General features: G+C 38.5%; 1 protein-coding gene across 6 annotated transcripts in view; it reads left to right on the forward strand.

The window, feature by feature from the left end:
• The window catches only part of PPP3CA (protein phosphatase 3 catalytic subunit alpha), a 329,754-nt gene that overhangs the window by 163,882 nt on the left and 147,179 nt on the right, over window positions 1–18,693 (forward strand). For all 6 annotated transcript variants that reach the window (XM_086704508.1, XM_086704507.1, XM_086704504.1 and 3 more), the window contains one exon: window positions 1,710–1,910. In XM_086704508.1, coding sequence (XP_086560634.1) covers window positions 1,802–1,910 — 109 coding nt within the window. In that variant the 5' untranslated portion in view covers window positions 1,710–1,801. The remainder of the gene's footprint in view (window positions 1–1,709; window positions 1,911–18,693) is intronic.

The following is an 18,693-nucleotide window of genomic DNA, read 5'->3' on the forward strand; positions in this document are numbered from 1 at the left end:
TTATACTCATTGGGTCTACGTACAAATGGTCAGGTGATTGTCTTGGGCAAAGTGCTTAATACTTTTAAGCTTCAAGTTTCTCCCCCACCGTATTGTTATGAGGACTAAGTACATTTATATGTAAACAGATGTATGTGTGTCTTACTCATGTTACAGCTTTACTGTCATGTCGGCCTTTATTACCCAAACAATACCTGGCATAAGATAAGCACTCTATAAATGTTCGCTGCTAATATTACTGTGTACTCTAGTTATTATAACAACGCTCAGATAGATGTAATCCCCACTCTGCAGGTGAGGTAACTGAAGCTAAAGGAGGTGATTTCACTTGCCCAAGGTCATAAAACTGGTGAGTGGACAAAGCCAAGGTTTGCACTCAGATTCATCTGACCGCAAAAGCCTCATGCTTATCCGCTTAGTCTCCTTCTGCCACTTCATTTTGGCAGCTTAGTTAAATAGATATGCTTGGATTATTAAGAAAATCAAGTTGCACCATTAGTACAGGTTAATTTCCTGAGTTTTCTTTTCTTTTAAGTACTTACAATTTCTCTCGAATAACAAATCCATGCTGTGAGATTGCACAAAGTTTCTTGCTATAGCTTGGCCATAAATCTTGCTTCTTTGAGAGAAACTTTTAAGAAATAAGGGGTCTAGGTTTCTTTCTTAATATCAAGTGTTCTTCCTAAAAGAGGAACCATTATATGGAGATGTTCTAATGCATATGGCTATTGCATATGGCAGAGGAAAGTTTCATGAAACTGTGTTTCTGGTCCTTTGAGAGATTTCTAACAGATCTCTGAGTTGTTTTCCAGTAATGAATGCTCATGTGAAATAGACAAACAATGATAGCCTCAATGAAGGGGCTCATTGGCCATTTCTTAGAAATTTAACCTTCATGATACCATCTCTAACCGTGGATCTTTGGATGTCCTGGCACATTGTAGGAGTTTAGTGAATATCCTCCAGCTGAATGAGTGAATGAATGTATTCACAGATGTGAAGAATGACAGTAGCTGTAAGAGAGCTTCTTAACTGTTGAGGTATGGGGGTATGGTCGAAAGAGAGAATGGTTGGTTCTGAGTCTGAGTGGTGCGTTGAATTTGTCATTATGTCATATTTCTAACTACTTGCGTCTCCTCCCTGACACCATATTGCCCTTCAGTGTTCAAGATGACCCTTTGGCACATGCACACACGGATCCTGATTTCCTGTTTAATATCAGCGCATTTATACCTTTTTGCTCTCGGATTCTTGCTCTGTTCTTAAACAGTGAGTCAATCAGTTTACTCAGAGGTGTGACTTTAGTTGGAGGGATAAATCTGGTCTGGCAGACCTTTTCCCAGTGGGGAAACATCATCTCCTGGGTTAGTTATGGTTGGATATATGGAAACTATTTTCTTTTGTTGAATTGATTCTTGCCTAACAGAAACACCTCTATCTTTTTGCTTTATTAAACTTAATCAGGATCTCATATGCAAGAGATCGGGACTGGGTGAATCAGCAAGTGATTCCTTTCAGCAATCGCATTGCATCTAGAATCAAAGAAAGAAGGCAATCTTTACTTTTTGGTAGCCCTTTGTTGTATTTTAATATGGGAACTTTCAAAACACTCCAATAAGTGGTTAGTAGTAGAGAAAGGTATTTGGCATTTATTATTGAAACTTCTGTTGGGTTTAGCTAATGTAACAATTTGATCTTTTCCCTTTCAGCTGTCCCATTTCCTCCAAGTCACCGACTTACAGCAAAAGAAGTATTCGATAACGATGGGAAGCCTCGTGTGGATATCTTAAAGGCACATCTCATGAAGGAGGGCAGGCTGGAAGAGAGTGTTGCATTGAGAATAATAACAGAGGGGGCCTCAATTCTTAGACAGGAAAAAAATTTGCTGGATATCGATGCACCAGTCACAGGTAAGTCCTCAGGATGGAGACTGCCTGCTTATACCCACATTTTGTTTTTAACATCAAATCAAAGAATCCTAGATACCAATGAGTCTTCAAATACAGTATTCATCTTACCCTCCAACTGTCAAATGTGTACATTAAGAAGTAAAGCTATTATAATTATGTCACGATATTTTTTATTTCATGTGTTAAATACCTAAAAGGTTGTGATGCTTTAAGAAGTGTTGTACAACTCAGAGGTGATAAAGATAACACTTTATTTTAGAGGTCATCTTGTTTGTCTGTGGAAACACTAACTGGCACAGAGAACACAACATATTTGTTGGGAAAGATTAGACAAGGTACACTGAGACTTCCACGGAGGTTGAGCACATCACTGAGTTAAAGCAGTGGTTCTCAAAATGTCGTGCCCCAGACTAGCGTTATCATCTCGTTCCTTGGAAACTTATAAAATGTAAAGTCTTAGGCCCCACCCTGAACGACTAAATTATATTCTGTGGGGTGAGGCCACAGTCTGTTTCATCAAGTCCTCTAGAAGTCTCTGATGCACATTCAAGTTTGAGAACCGCTGAAGTTTAGGGAGCAGCCAAATTTCATGCTTTCTTAAGAGTATTTTGTGCCTAGAAAATGTCTTTACTATGTGAGTTTTTTGATGTGTTACTTCTTACGGACAAATATATATTTTGCATAAGTGTAACTTCTCTTAGTCCCTAAAAATTAAATCTTGTCAAAAAAATGTTGTATGGTGTAGAGGGTCAAATAGTAGAGACGTTTGATCTATTCTTTGTGGAGTTTGCTAAACTTGTAAGTTTTCATTTTTCGAAAAACTAAGACAACATTTATTTTCTCCTTCATTATTACCATTCTGGCAAAGGAAAAAAAAATTAGACACAGAATACTGTCCTTTTCAAAATAAAGGGGATATTTTAAAATATTTCACTTATACTACTGATTGCCTCTTTCTTCCAAATTTGTATTACTTATGTGATCGGACTTCAATGGTATATTTGAACGTTACTGTTAAGAGAAAGACAAGGTCTCTAGAATACCAGACCAGATCTTCCTTGGTCATAATGTCCCTAATCGTTCTTATTCCGAAGAAATGGACAGTCTTGTTTCATTTTTGGTCAGCGATGCAATTAAAAAAAAAATAATAATGTGTTTGGGGCCAGGCAACAGGAGAAATTAGCTCCAATGGTTTTAGCTCCCTTTTGGCCAGTGGTGAGTAAATGAAGCCACGGGTTCACTCTGTGTGTATCCCTGTGAACCCCATTTTCTGTGTGTTAAAATGGAGTCATGCTGTATTATCTCCAACTCATAGACACTGAAAAAATGAAGACAAAACAAATGTGAACATGCTTTACTTTATTAGATACTAAAATACTGAAGTTTTTTTCATATCTAAATATTAGCTTGGAAGCCACCAGCAAAAAACAAAAAAAACAAAAAAACAAAAACAAATTGAATTAAATTAAAAATTGAATATAAACTCCACTTATAAATAAATGATAAAATATTAGCTTTAAATGACATCTTTATCATTAAGCTTATTTGTTTTTATTAAGAAGGAATAGCTTGATATTTTACTATGAGTTTATTTTTTCTCCATTTCACATGATAATATGTGACTTGCAGTGAAGAATTCATGTTAAGTTCACGAATGAGCCCAGGAGGTGATAATGGAGGTGATGATTATAACTTAAAGACACATGAAAATAGATATTTAGGGCAATGTATTTTCTGGGATGCAGTCAGCTCTTTTGTTTGATTAGGGTCTGTCCTGAAAGAACACAAAGAGAAGATTCTGGAAGAGTCAGATTTATGATGTTTTATTCTGGAAACCTTCTGGAGTCCAGGAACTAATTGCCTCCATGTTCACTATACATCACACCTGGTTGTGTTCTAGTGAGATGCTAGCTGATGGTTTGGCAAAGTTTGGGATATAGATATGAAGACACTGGAAATCAGGACTCAATTATGTATATCTTTCCCTGAGGGAGAAAAAAACCCAAAGCTTTTTAAACAGTGATAGAGGCAGCTCTGGAGATATCACAGAATGTGTAGCACTAGTGAAATATAATCCAAGCAGGAAAAACTTTTCTCTAGAGGAGTGTTTATAGTTCATAACAAAGGCAGGATCCCAAAGAACCTCTAGTAGATTCCATTGTAGTGATCTCTTTTCCTCTTTTCTGGGAACATAAGGATATGGATCATAGTGACAAAGGAGCTAGAAAAAAAAATGATTTTAACATTTGGGTAAAAGGGAAAAAGGAAAAACCTTTTGCATATAATCCACCAGAAAGCTAAATTTGTAGCTTCATTTTCCTAACCCATGAGTTTCTGAGCAAAAGCTGAAGCATGCAGAATTGCAAAATGAAAGCAGGATATACTGATCAGAGAAAATTACAATCTCTTTGTGTTTCAAGATACTTCTTACAAGAATCTGAACCAACAGTATAATATTTATTTCTGAATTTAGAATATTTGCTGCTTGGATGACTGAATCAGTAAGGTTGTACTTTATTACCAATACTAGGCTATGCAGTGAAAGGCATAGTTCACATTTAAAAATCTTCAGGATAGAGTGTTCTCTATGTAGTTCAGAGCTCCATACTTAGGAACGATGGAAAACTTAATTCAGAGGAGAGGGAAGAAGAGGAGGGGGAGAAGAAGGAAAATACAGTTAAAAGTTACAAATGAGAACCTGTGTAAAAGGGTAAGAGGAAAGAAGTGAGGACTTTTAACGTAGTGGGAAAAGCAGGAAGCCTGACAACATGGTGGTTTTCGAGCGGTATTAGAAATAGTCTCTTGCACGCCTATGTGAGATTCCTGAAAATGGCGAGGTGAGTGAGTCCTGGTAGAAATTGACCAGTAACTTCTTACGTGGAATTCACCTTTAAGTGGAGTAGGAATGTAAGCTCTCAAAATGGAACAGATGGCAAATATTTCGTAATTATACACAAAAGCCCCTCCCCCACTTTCCCTCTAGCCTTCCCTAGTCCTAATTTTTATTCATAAAAATGTTAGGAGAACTTTCAAATGCTAGGAGAAAAGTCGTGCTAACATCTGTGCCATGGTTTTCCCCCATTTTGAGAAAAATCTAGAAATTAGCACTCTAGTTATTTGACATCTGGACATTATTTCATTCTTGTAGCGGGTCTTTAATGTTTTAATGTACAGAGCTGCCCAAATCCCCTTCCCCCCACTTGAAGTATTTCCATAGTAATGAAAGGTTTGTATCGATTTAGGATTTTTTTTTCTCCTTTCAAATTCTGTACCTTTTACTTTGGGGCAGAAGAACCAGGAAGCTGCCTAGTCCCAACCTGAACCCCTCACATGTGTCCCTCTAGAGGAGCGACAACACTGTGCACCTTGCCCTCCTGGAGGTAGATTTAGATAAACCAGTAACCTTCTCCATGGGAGTAGAGGTGACAAGTAGCCATGGGTCCCCAAACTAAACAAAGGAGGTATGAGGCATGTTTTGGTCTTTTCTGTAAACTAACTTGCCTGATTAGAATGGTAGCTGTTTTAGACATTTAATTTGAAGAATGTATTTCTGTATTCAAGGCATGTTGTCAAGGAAAGTATTCCCTTCTTTGATTCTTTTTTTGAAAATTCAGTTGGATTTATCTTTGTTTATTGGTAATACACAAATGGATCATTAAAACATGTGGCCAAATATCATTGTGGCAACTTGGTATGGACTGAATGTTTGTGCCCACACCCCAATATTCAGATATTGATGCACTAATCCCCGATATGATGGTGTTTGGAGGTGGGCCGTTGGGAGGTTATTAGATTTACATGAGGTCATGAGGGTGGAACCTCCATGATGGAATTAGTGCATATATGAGAGGAGGAAGAGACGAGAGCTCTCTCTCTCTCTCTCTCCTCCACCCGAGGATACGGTAAGAAGATGGCCTTCTGCAAACCAGAAAGAGGGTCCTTACCAAACGCTGAATATATGCCATCCCCGTGATCTTGGACTTTCCAGCCTCCAGAACTGTGAGAAATGTTTGTTGTTAAAGGTACACCATCCACAGTATTCTGTTGAAGCAGCCCAGACTAAGATACAATTCATTTTGGGAATTCAATTTAATGAACATTTAGTGAGCATTTACCTTGTATAGGTGGTGTGGGTTATATACAGATGAATAAGACCTGGTCTGTGCTCTCCAGGGGCTCAGAACAGGATAACTGAACGCGATATTTTGCCCAAAGATATGTACACCAAACTGCTGGTGAAATCACAAGATACGATCCAGATTCATTTAAGCCAAGTAAGAAGTATCCAGATGGATATAGTTAACTTAAATCCAAAAGTCTTCCTAATTCTAAATGGCTAAGGTTTCCCTGAAAGAACCCACTGATTATTATATTCCATCTTTGAGTGAAAGAAACAGTTAAATAGCTGAGATCCTGTCTTCATTAGGGACTGAGAACTCTTTAGAAGGTTAGGAACTATGGATGATAAGCACATGAGGTGGAGTCCTTGACCAGAATACTCAAGGTCTAGTTGGGGAGCCAGATACAAAAACAGATAATCACTAAATCATTTGTTAAGAACTGTAATGGAGGTGCCTACAAACTCATGTGGGAACTTAGAAGAAGGAATGCAGGAAAGCCAGGAATGTTTTGACAGATTACATGATATTTGAACTGGATCACATCTGAGAAGTAAAATTTTACTACGTGAAAAAGTGAGGGAAGGGGATTCGGAGCCAAGACAACAGCGTGTTAAAGGCGCTAGTGTTTTCGGTAATGTGGTTAAGACATGTTTTTGGAGGTTTTCTGTGGGAAACCTGGGTCTCAGAAGGATGTGAGGGTGAGGGTGGGGCGAGACAGAGGTCGGAATGTCAGGTTTGGATGTGAGTCTCTCTTAGGCAGCACTGAAACATTCCGAGACTGTTGTACAGGCACCGGAGAGTCTAGGGGTCTTTGAGCAGCAAGTTACATAATCAAGTTTCATCCTGGAAGAGATGAGTGGACTAGAGAAGGAACTCGGGAGGGGCTTTGGTTAGGAACCTCTCATACCCGCCCAGGGAAACCAAGATGATGCCTTCGGCAGGGTAGGAGGGTTGGATATGATTTTGAATACAGCTCCTTTGAAAATGCTAGTTAATACTAACCTTAAAACATAGGATTAGTTTGTGCTTAAAAATCAGTATTGGTTAAAGACTTCTTGAACAGGGTAACATGGTTTATGCAAGGACCCAGTTTACTACATTTCTCCTTGGAGTTCTCACACTTTCCTGTTTTCCCTTGGACTTAGCAGAGAACAGTTTCCTCATTTAGAAAAGCAAAAGCAGACCAGAAGCCTGGGTTTTTGACGAGAGTGGTTTAGAACTCATTTTCTGCTCTCTGGGCCGAGGGGAGAGGCCAGCATCAGCTGGGCAAACTGCTAATCTCTCTAGTTTGTCTGTTTCCTGCACGGGGGGATTTGTCCCTGGGGCAGCAAAGGATTCCCTCAGTGGCTGTGCCTGCCATTTAGCATGTCAGACAGTTGCCAGGAGAACCCTCTGGCTTTGTTCCTGGATGTGAGAGTGGACCAGTGGCCAAGTTTAAGGTCATGGCATTCCTTCCCTTACAGCAGCTGACGTCAATTAGGAGAATTCCCCATGCCTTTACTCTGGGGAGAGTTAAGTGGGGATAAGAATTCAGTGTCTTTTGAGACCTAAAAGATCAGTGTTTATTCTCTTCGTACTATCATTTGTCACTATCAAAGCCTAACATGGCCTTAGTTTATATGGGGATAAAATATTACTTGTGGGGCATTTTGCCCACTTGGATTTCAGCGGCCAGAACTGAAGGGCCTTCCCTGCAGCCAGAGGCCTATTTTGGTACCCAGCCCACTGCTGGCAGTCAGCACAATTCAGCCCCAGCCTGTGGCAGTAGCCCATCAGTTTTAAGTCTTCATTCCCCTTAATTTTGATCCTTGATTAAAAAAATCTTTTTTTTTTTTAATTTTTAAACATTTGTTATTAAGAGATAGAGAGAGACAGAACATGAGCATGGGAGGGGCAGAGAGAGGAGGAGACACAGAATCCTAAACAGGCTCCAGGCTCTGAGCTCTCAGCACAGAGCCCGACGCGAGGCTCGAACACACAGACTGTGAGATCATGACCTGAGCCGAAGTCGGACGCTTAACCGACTGAGCCACCCAGGTGCCCCCCAAAAATCTTTTTTAATGATAATGTTGATAACAGGTCACTGCATGAGAGCCAGAGTCCTTTTCCCTGAAGTGTTTACCTCTCTGGGTTTGCAAGGTTGGTTTTAAGAAAACCATCTTAAAAATGAGAAAAGGGAGTCTCAGAAGTTTGAGTCAGGGTTCCTCAAAATCGAGGATGGGTGAGAATCTCCTGAAGGGCTTTGTAAAACAGAGAATGCTGATCCCACCTCCAGAGTTTCTGATTTAGTAGGTTTGGAAGAGGGCTTGAGACTTCGAAGTTCTAACAGCTTGCCAGGTGCTGATGATACCCTTGATCTCGGACCACACTTTGGGAACCACTGGTTTAAGTGACTGGTCCGACGTCTCATAGCTAGTAAGCTGAAAATCTTGTTTTGAACAGGCATCCATCTACATAACTCCTGGTTAGATTTCATGATATATTATATACACTATTCTACCTCTGTGCAAGTTCCAAAACATTCAGGCATTTTCAGTTCATTTGACTAGAATTTGTTCTTGCTTATCACTGAAGAAAGCATGCTAAGAATGCTATTAAATGTTCTTGAGAAACAGAAAAAAAAATGTTGATGGTTCATTAGAATTGTTTATATTTTACGTAAAAATGTATTGCTGTAGTATAAGGGGAGGAGAGGCAAAACAATAGTGCTTGGAATATTTGGGGCACAGAATTTATGCCGTTTTTCTCAGTGGAAAACCTTTGTAGTACTTTACAAGCTCTCTGAGAGTTGACTGTGGAAGCTAAGGCTGGGACAGCTTATAAAGGAAAAAAAGAGGAAGACTGAGATCAAAAGCATCTTTAAGGGACTTGTTTGGTAATGAATACGGTATCATATGAAAAATAGCTGAGCCATAATAATTCAGCACTCCCGTGTAACAAACAAGTCAGTAATAATCTGTTAACATCAGTAAACATGTAACACCGTCCACAGCAAGCATTTGACAGTAATTACAGTTACACGGTAATTCTCATGAACAGATATTCTTCTTTAAGATGCAGCATATCTAGTCCTTTTGAGTTTGCCAGGAATCGGTACTTGTCACAAATAGTATTTTAGCACCCTTGATAAGGCGATGTGTGTAGTTGTTTTCATGGACACATAAAAATCCCTCAAACTATTATCCTTAAAGTCTGAAACTTATCCCTGGCAATACTAATATTCTGATGGTTTGGGAGACGGTTGAACTATATTCATATATTATAATCAACATTACCGTGGCTTTAAGAGAAGAGAAGGAATATTTCAAATAACACTGGAATCCTTCTAGCTAAGGGAAGAGCATTCTTCCTAGGTACCTCCAGGGAAAAATGTAGATGCTTTTCCTTTTGTCTAGCCAGATTGTATCCATGTATCCAATCCCCTCTCCTGTTACATTTGCTTATTGACCTGTCCCTGATCATTGCAAACTCCATTGATTTTTACTTTCTTGTGAGCCAGGAATGTTTATAGGTTTCAATGGACATTCCCAAATACTAGTCACAGACTGGTATACTGGTTTATGGCAAAGTTTTTGTTGGACCAGAGTGAAATTATCGTTTTCAATTTAGTTAGCATACTTTCTTTTTGCATATGGAACTATGGTGATAGTAGATGGTAATTGTTTTTTTATAGGCTTTTGGGGAATGAATTAATGAGTTATTTTGTGATAAGGCTAATATTTAAGTTCTTGTTTCTTCCCAGTCACTGTTATAAACACTGTAAATCTTAGTTGTTACTCTTAGTTTTAAGTCTTAGTTTTCACACAACCCTATGAAGGAAGAAGCACTGTTATCAGCTCCATTTTACAAATGAGGAAAGTGAAACTCAGTGGAGTTGAGTATCATATCTAAGTTTACTCAGCTAAAAAGTGCCAGAACTAGTATTAAAGCCCAGACAGTTCAACTGTGTCTATTTCCATTTTATTTGGGGTAGAAGTTGACTTTCCAGGTCCGTGGAATCATTAAATCTGGGAATAATCAGAGTGTGGCATTTAATGGTATTGTACTGATTTTTTTTTCTTTTTTATCGTTTCATGCTATTATCCCATTAAATGTTAACATCTGAGAACATAGATCGTGTGTTATGGTTTTGTGAATATTCCTCTGTTTCACAATAATTGTAATGTAAATGCACTGCTGATTTGCACGTTGTAAATTATGAAAATAATATAATGGAAACATATAGGCACCTCTAAAACAAGAGTATGTATCCACAGATTGTGTGCCAGTGTAATCGTTTAAATTGGCCGTTATTTTTTATTCTGTTCTTTTCTCCCGAAGAGCTGTTTGGCTGATTTGTGTCTTAAGTGGAGGATTTTGGACACACGAGATACTGGATAAATAAAATAGATGAGCTTGTCAGAAGTAGTTTCTCTTTGAAGAATCTATGTAGTAACAGAAAAACACTATTAAATTTTGAGGCAGGTGTTTTGCTACTATTTAAAATGATTGCCTTGGCCTATAAAATGTATCATTTAAAATATTAATTACTTCCATGCATTCATTCTTGCTAATGTTAAGATATACTCCCTGAGAGAAGGCCTTTCAGCAGTTTGGTCCTGGCCTGGCTCTTCTTGTGATGGGGGGTGCAGATAGCTTGTCCCTCTACTATTTTGTCCGGCTCTCCAACAGCATCAGGGAGTGAACATTGTCTCATGACATAACGTGAAAATCCATGGAGAGGTTTAAGACGTAAGTCAATCTTCGGAGGAGGTAAAAAAACAAAAAAAACAAAAAAAACAAAACCTATCAAAAAAGTTCAGTGTTCATTTTTTAATATTAAACATTGAAAAAAAAATGTAATATATATATACAATCTCTAAGAAAATTACAAACTGGTACCAAGTCTCCCTCAGGTTGCTTTTATCATATGAAAATAACATTTCTCATAAAATGTATTTTGTAGAAATAGGATTTTAAAGATTATATGGCAATAGAAAAAAACAACAAACCAACCCCACTCTCCAGGGAGCAATTAAATCCTTTTCAGAGATTTTTATGAAACAACATTGTATTTTAAAATTCTGAACAAAACTTGAATTCCTGCTATCATTTGGTCACTTTTTGACTTCAGTTTGGTGTATTATATGCTTCTCCGTAATTCCTTTCTGTTTATAGTTGATATCGTGGTCCATATATTAGCCAGTGTTAGACATAACAGCATTGTTCCATTCTGTTCCTTAAGATATTTAAGGTTTGGACACCAAGGCTTTTGAACTTCAACTTCATTAGAGTCTTATATGTAGGCGAAAAGAAATGTGACCTCTATTTTTCTTTCTTTAAGCTTTTCTTAATTTTTTTTTTCTAATGCTGTCTTCTGAACTGTCTTTCCTCGTATTTGCAATGAACAAAGCCCTGTGAATTAGTAAAATTAGGATTAGTGGGAAGGACAATTGCAGGTAAAAGTGAAGGAAAGATACAATTATTAACCAAACTTTGTTTGTCTGTTACGGCTTCATTTGTAATTTTTTAAAATAAAAATTGACATTAAGATCACCCTTTTTCTTACAGTGCCTTTTCCCTCAGATTCATATTCGTTGTTACATTGGCAACAGTGTTATTGTGGTGTTCTTTGGATTTTATGATTAATGTCAGACATTTTGATATTCAAAAATCAATTTGGAATTCATGAATTTCATTCCATTTCAGAAACGTAGTCATTGACTCTCACGATCTCTGCGCGTGCTGTGTGATTTGAGATGCCATCTGGTGGTATGTGTTCGATACATCTAGCTGTACTTTTCACTGCCATCAGAGTCTTTATCCTTCATTGCTTATGAAGGCGAATATTTGTTGAAATGACTTGCAAGACGTTTGTTTCCATTGCAAACAAAGGATCTTTTGTACTTTACTTTCTGTTTTCTCAAAGTAATATGCCTGTGTGCTTTGGTCTTTGTTAGCATAATCTGATTCTTCCTTAAAAAAAAAAAATGACTTTGAAAATCAGGCTCCAATTTTAGGAACTCAATTTAGCTCAGAGAAATTTGTAGATACCCAAGAATCCCCTTTAAAATCCTAATTACATATGTTTTTCATTTCATTTTCAAATGGTAAACCTGATTGAGTATTTGGATATCATGTGATGAATAGGAGATTTGCAGATCATCATAAACAGGAAACAAATCTTTCATTTAAAATTCTTTTCCTCATGTTTTAAACATTAAAGGCCAATTCCTTCAAAGGTGGACCTTGGCTTAATTTTAACTACTGCTTTCTTTGCCTTCTTCAAGAGATAAGCTGGTAATGCTTATTAAATATGTATCAAAGCTAAGTGGAAATTAGAAAGTTAATTGTGTGCACTATTGATATAAAATATCCATTCCACTTGAGAACCTGAACTAAGGAAATGTCAAAAAGCATGATATATATAGTTTAGACTCTTTCAAGTGATTTGTGGCTGGTTAGCTTAGTACATTGAGAGCATGGCAGCAGTGAGGCAATTTATAGATTCTTTTGAATCTCCCTCTTTACTGCTTATTAACAGTCGGTTAAACGTCCGACTTCAGCTCAGGTCACGATCTTGCGGTCCGTGAGTTTGAGCCCCGTGTCGGGCTCTGGGCTGATGGCTCAGAGCCTGGTGCCTGCTTCCGATTCTGTGTCTCCCTCTCTCTCTGCCCCTCCCCCGTTCCTGCTCTGTCTCTCTCTATCTCAAAAATAAATAAAACGTTAAAAAACAAAATTAAAGATCATGGATCTCTAGATTCACATTCTGGATCCGCAACTTTCTAGCTGTTGCAGCTTCTCGGCAGCTTTTTTCACCTCTGTAAACCTCAGCTTCCTGATCTCGGAAGAGATGAGGTGTTAGTCTCAAGCCTGTCTCTCCGACAAAGTAGAATGCTGCAGCCACAACCTCAGACCAAGTGCCTGATACATAGTAGCTGCTTTGTTATTATTGCCAGCCCCATCTTTGTCATGGCTGCTTTTGTTGGTGGTAGCTAATATTCCAGTTATCAGTTCTATTCTGTTATTTGGAGGTTAGAGGCACAGAGAGCTTTTAGCTATGAATCTGGATATTCTAGCAGACATCACAGTTCCCCTTGCATGGAAGAAGTAAATATTGAGGGGGCCGTGGCATGAATGAGGGGGCAGAAGGTTCTCGTGCCAGCAGCTCTCCACTGCTCATCCTTTCTAAACTGCAAATTAATTTTAATTTTAATTAAAGAAAAATAAATTTTGGATTCATGGACGTGTTTCATGCAGTTGGTACCTCAGTTAGAAAGGGGGAATGAAGGGGCCCCTGGCTGGCTCAGTGGGAAGAGCATGTGACTCTGGGTCTCAGCGTCATGAGTTCAAGCCCCATGTTGGCTCTAAAGATCACTAAAAAAATAAATAAACTTTATTAAAAAAAAAGAGGGAATGAAAAAATTGTTTTAAATTATTTTTTAACGTTTATTTATTTTTGAGAAAGAAAGACAGACAGACAGACAGAACACGAGCGGGGTAGGGGCAGAGAGAAAGGGAGACACAGAATCCAAAGTAGGTTAGAGGCTCAGAGCTGTCAGCACAGAGCCTGACACGGGGCTCAAACCCATGAACCGTGAGATCATGACCTGAGCCAAAGTCCGACACTTAACTGACTGAGCCACCCAGGCGCCTCCAAAATTTTTAAATAAAACCTGAAGTATGAGCTATTAAGATGTCTTTTAAAATTGAAAATAATTCAAATGTGGGAGGGTGGGCCTTGTTCAGCCACCCCATGTCAAGTGATAATTCTCCATTTTTGACAGCTGAGTATCATTCTGACTGAAACATATTTTCATTTCAAATTTGGGTGATTGAGTTTTTAAATAACAGTTCATGGAACTACCAAAAAAGGGTACATTATCTAGATTTTTTTTTTACATTTCCTATATAATGTGTAACTGTAAATTGCTTTCTGATATTTAAATCAGATCAATTTGACCATTTCCAGTGATTTTTTTTTCCTTTACTGGCCACCCTAGGGCCAAAAATCACTGATAAATGGTATTTGTCTATTGTGTAAGGCAATGTATGTTACTCATTAGACAAATACCATACATTGACACATTAAGATGATTCATATATTTTTAAGGTTTCTATTTATTGGGCATTTACCCTGATACAAACCCTGTGCTAAATACATATATACAAAGGTGTCCAATTGTCCCTAGCTTCAAGTTGCAAATCCTAAGATGGGTTAGAAAGTCTTGAATGTTCCACTGTCTATAAACATCTTCATTCTCATCCTATACCTGTTTCCCTCATTATCGCTTTATTTTCTATGACTTATCTACACTGGCATTCTTTCAGTTCAGCTCCTTTCAGGCCCTTGAATGTGCCATCTTCCCTTTCAATAAGAGACTTGGCACGTGCTTGCTGTTCCTTCTTTCTGGAATATCCCTCACCCCTATACACATATCCAATAATCTTAAATAATCAGATTTCAGCTAAAATGTCACTTTATTAGTCTTCAGGGAATCCTTCCCTGACTAACCCATATAAGTACAGTACACTTTTGCTTCAAAATATTTATCGTAATGATATTATGTTATTTGTGTGATCATTGTATTAAGGTTTGTCTTCCTCACTAGACTATCAATTTCAGGAGGGCCAACCCTTTGTCAGCCTTTGCCTACTATTTTATCCTTACCACATCACATAGTGACTGCCTCATGGTGGGCATTCATTAATATTTGTTATGATAATGCGTGCATTATCTCAATTTATAATGTCTGTTAATATTCCTTATGACCACAGTATGCATCAAAGAGAACCAGAGCCAGGCATCAGTTTAGTGGTAAAAAACGGATTTTGTTCCTAATCTATTGCAGAGAGGAAAAGAGACTGGTAGAGAGCTGAACTCAGCTGAGAATACAAGGACAAGTGGGAATTGATGGCCAAAGAGCAAGGCAAGGAGGTCTGTGGATGGAAAATTACTAACAGGAGATATCAAGGGTAGGCAGATTCTTGCTGAAGGCAGGCCACGGTGATCAGCTATCAAGGATAAGGGGATTCTTGCTACCACTGGACTGGCAAGCTAAAGACAGGGTCCAAAGGATGAGGCCTGGATGAGAAGAGGGCTCAGAGGAGCCTGTCTAAAGTTTGATCAGAGAGTCTTTGTCAGTCCCTCTTCTAATTCGAGGAAAGCGGATGCATTCTTTTTGTCTCTGAACAACAGAAGTCCATTTTTCATTTGGTCACCTTTTGTTCATTAAGGACCAGCTGAATCATCTGTTGAGATGTGGTGACAATTGCTCTACTTTATAACCCAGAGACATTTGGTAAGAGAAATACCTAGGGAGATAAGCAGAGAGATAGAAATTAGAGGCTGAATCAATCTATATACCCAACTTCATAGGCCCTCATAGATCCACCAGAAGTCCTAGAATCTGTCATCTTTCCTTAGTGGTGTCAGCACTGTGGCAGTAATGCAAAAAATTTCTTCGTTCACCTCTTGAACCTTCCTAGTTATGACAAAGACATGAGTTGGACTGGGGGACAAAAGTGCAGTAGTCAGTTCCCTCTGTGTCCAGAGTGATGTAATCATAGAGAAGAGTGTATTGAGTTTCTTATAAGTGTCAAGTCATAGATTCAAGGTCAGTAGTGATATTGTCCAGGAACAAGGTGAATTTTTTCAGCAATGAATAGATGACTCTATTATTGAATCAAACTTCTTCAGCCAAGCAATAGATTCTTTGGAGTGGTATCCAAAAGATGACAAACCTTTCCCAAAAAGTAATGAGGTTATGGATGGAACTTAGGTCCAATTCTACAGATATTTTTTTTTAAAACCCTTCCCCAGGAACTGAGATTACCTACAAGGGAGCCTGTGATGTGTTGGGCACTTTTTCAGTTTCGACAGTGAGAAAGAAGTGAACTGGAGTGGGTGATTATTTTAGAGATAGTTCAAGAAAGGAAGAAAATTGTGGAGGATTGGAGTCTGATGAAGAGACTGGGAAATTGGCAGGTTAGCAAGATCCCGTCCAGTTGGCTGGTGGCAGCCAACAGGCTTGGGTTCCACAGACCAAGTAAGAATCATCAGGAGTTAGCCACGAGTCATAGAAGTAATTATCTCTTAGCTGAGGGTGCCTAAAGAATGCAAATTTTGAGGGCGAGGACGAGATTTGTCAGAGATCGTTCATGTTTAGTTGGGTTGAGTCCGAGGAATTAGGCCAGGAAGGCTAATGGAGACGTTTCCGTTGATATGAGGGATGTCGGAGGGACGGGTAGCAGCTCGGGAGCCTTATCTTGCATTTAGTGATGGCTGGGTGAGTGTAATGAGAAATGCTCATTTCAAGAAAGGAGCTAGTTGTAAAATTATGATGGAAACAGACATGACCCTTGCCAAGATAGACTGGAATGGGTTTGGGCATTGACTCATGATGGGTGATTGTCCAGTTAAAATAATGGAGGGAAAGAGAAGAAGAGTTATGGCAGAGAAAGCATTATGATTGATCAAAGGAATCAGGAAAAGTCAGATTTGCCCACTGAAAAGGGAGCAGGGTACCAACAGTCCAGCCGGTAGAGGTCAATCGGAGACAGTGTGACTGTATGTGTCTGGTGGGAATAAATTATTTTATGAGTCATTAAGGATCATAATTTTAAACAAATTTTTAAAACACACATTAGGTTCCTTTCTGGGCATATTTTGATTTTCTGTTTAAGATCTAACGCTAAGGCTGTGGAATATTCACCATCCTACTGGCACAAAATAGAATTTGCATAGAAGTAAAACTGAAATGGAGCACGGATGTGTTTGTCCTTGTGTTCTAGGTTTTTTCAAGTAGCATCTACATTCTGTATGTAATGGGAATGCTGTCAGGATAAGACTCTGCCTCCTAGCGGACAGATCATTGGCCTGAGAATGAAACAGACATGTTTTAATCCTGCCGCTGACACATTACCTAACATCTCTCTCTCCTTTTACTCATCTTGCAAATGGTTGAAATGATTTCTACCTTACATTCCTGTGAGACTTGAGGCCATGTATGAAAAGTTCCTCACACAACACCTGACTTGTAGTAGGAACTCAGTGAATGATAATTATCATTTATTACCATTAACACCGATGCATATGCACTCATCCCCCCAAACCTTCTGTACGTGGATAGATAGCGATGCTTATATTTAGTAAGAAAAAAAAAATTGTATTTCTCCGTATGTAGCAGCCTACGCTGAACAATGGTAGTCATGATTGTAGGGAGTGTGTTAATTGTCTGCTAAATGTAACGGTTATTTTTGGTAAGAAACATCAAACATTTGCTGATTTATTCAGCGCTTACTTCATATTTGTCCTTTTGGTGCAAATCAGAATTCATTAAAAGAATTTATGATGGAAAATTCAAAAATCCAACTCAGGATTTATATAAACTCGCCTTATGTCATTGGGTCTTTTGGTGTGCTTTCTTATCCTCCAAATTCCACTTTTCATCTGATTCACATAGGGGTTACATGACGTGCGTTTTAGTTCCAAGTAGAAGGGTAGTTGTTTTGTTTAGCATCTTGTTGTCATTACTATACTAAAAGAATACCCTTTTCTGAGAGTAGCAGGAAAAGGAAGATAAAAATGATGATACTGGTGAAAACTATTGTCTAAAAGCTGTGAGAAAGAGTGCAGAGCATGAATCAGGAATCCAGGGAGATGGTGCCAGTTCTGACAATGGTTTCTTCCTGCAATTCATGAGAAGATTATTCGCAGTGATCTCAAAGCCCTTTTTAGTGTTGATTCTGTGAGTGTGTTTCTTACTCAAAGTACATACATATTGCATAACTTCAAAGTGACTATCTTGATCAGATACTTCATTAACCTTATCAGGGTTTCCTCTTGCCACCCTTTCAAAACATCTCTGTGTCAAAGCAGCAGATAACCTCCACTTTTGTTATTGTGTGATTTCACTTTCCACCATATGATGGTTTCCTGAACGTTTCAGAACGACTGGTTTTATTTTTGTGAGTTCTCCAATATCCAGAATGACTTCTGTCATGAACAAAATAATCTGTGTTATTATAGCTAAAGCCTCCCTGCCCTTCCCCATGTTGTGTTTCTTTTTATTTTAAAATATAGAAGGGCTGTTTCACCAAAGTACTTTTTCTTCTTTAAGTATATTCTTTTTTATATTTCTCTAATATAAACAATAAGAATATCGGCTGCTTTTTAATTGGAATGGTTTTATGGTAACTATATAAAAAAAAGCATTGTGAAAAGGGAAAGGATTTATGAATTTTAAGTGATCTATTCTGATATATCACTATGACATAATGAGATATATATATTTGGTTCCCACCCCCAGTTTCTGACACAGAGCTCCTAAAACCCATGTGACTTCCTGAGTCATGGGTTATAGGAGCATCTCACACAGCACCACTCAATACTTTGGAGTTTCCTGGGTGATAGGGGCATCTTTTGTTCTAATGAAGCAACTCTAAGTGGGCTCCTGGAGGGATTCAGGGTAGGGACCAGTCACCAGAAAGAGCAAGCCATGATTGGAAGCTTGGAACTTTCAGCTCACCCTCCATCTTCTAGAAGGGGAGCGAGACAAGAGATTGAGCTAATAATCTATCATGCCTGTGTGATGAAACCTCCATAAAAATGTCTAAATTATGGGGTTTGGAGAGCTTCTGAGTTTGCGAACATATCTATGTGCCAAGAGGGTGATGCACCC

This window comes from Puma concolor, chromosome B1 (genome assembly GCF_028749965.1).
Source record: "Puma concolor isolate L17-30 chromosome B1, mPumCon1.1.hap2, whole genome shotgun sequence".
Classification (NCBI taxonomy): Eukaryota; Metazoa; Chordata; class Mammalia; order Carnivora; family Felidae; genus Puma; species Puma concolor.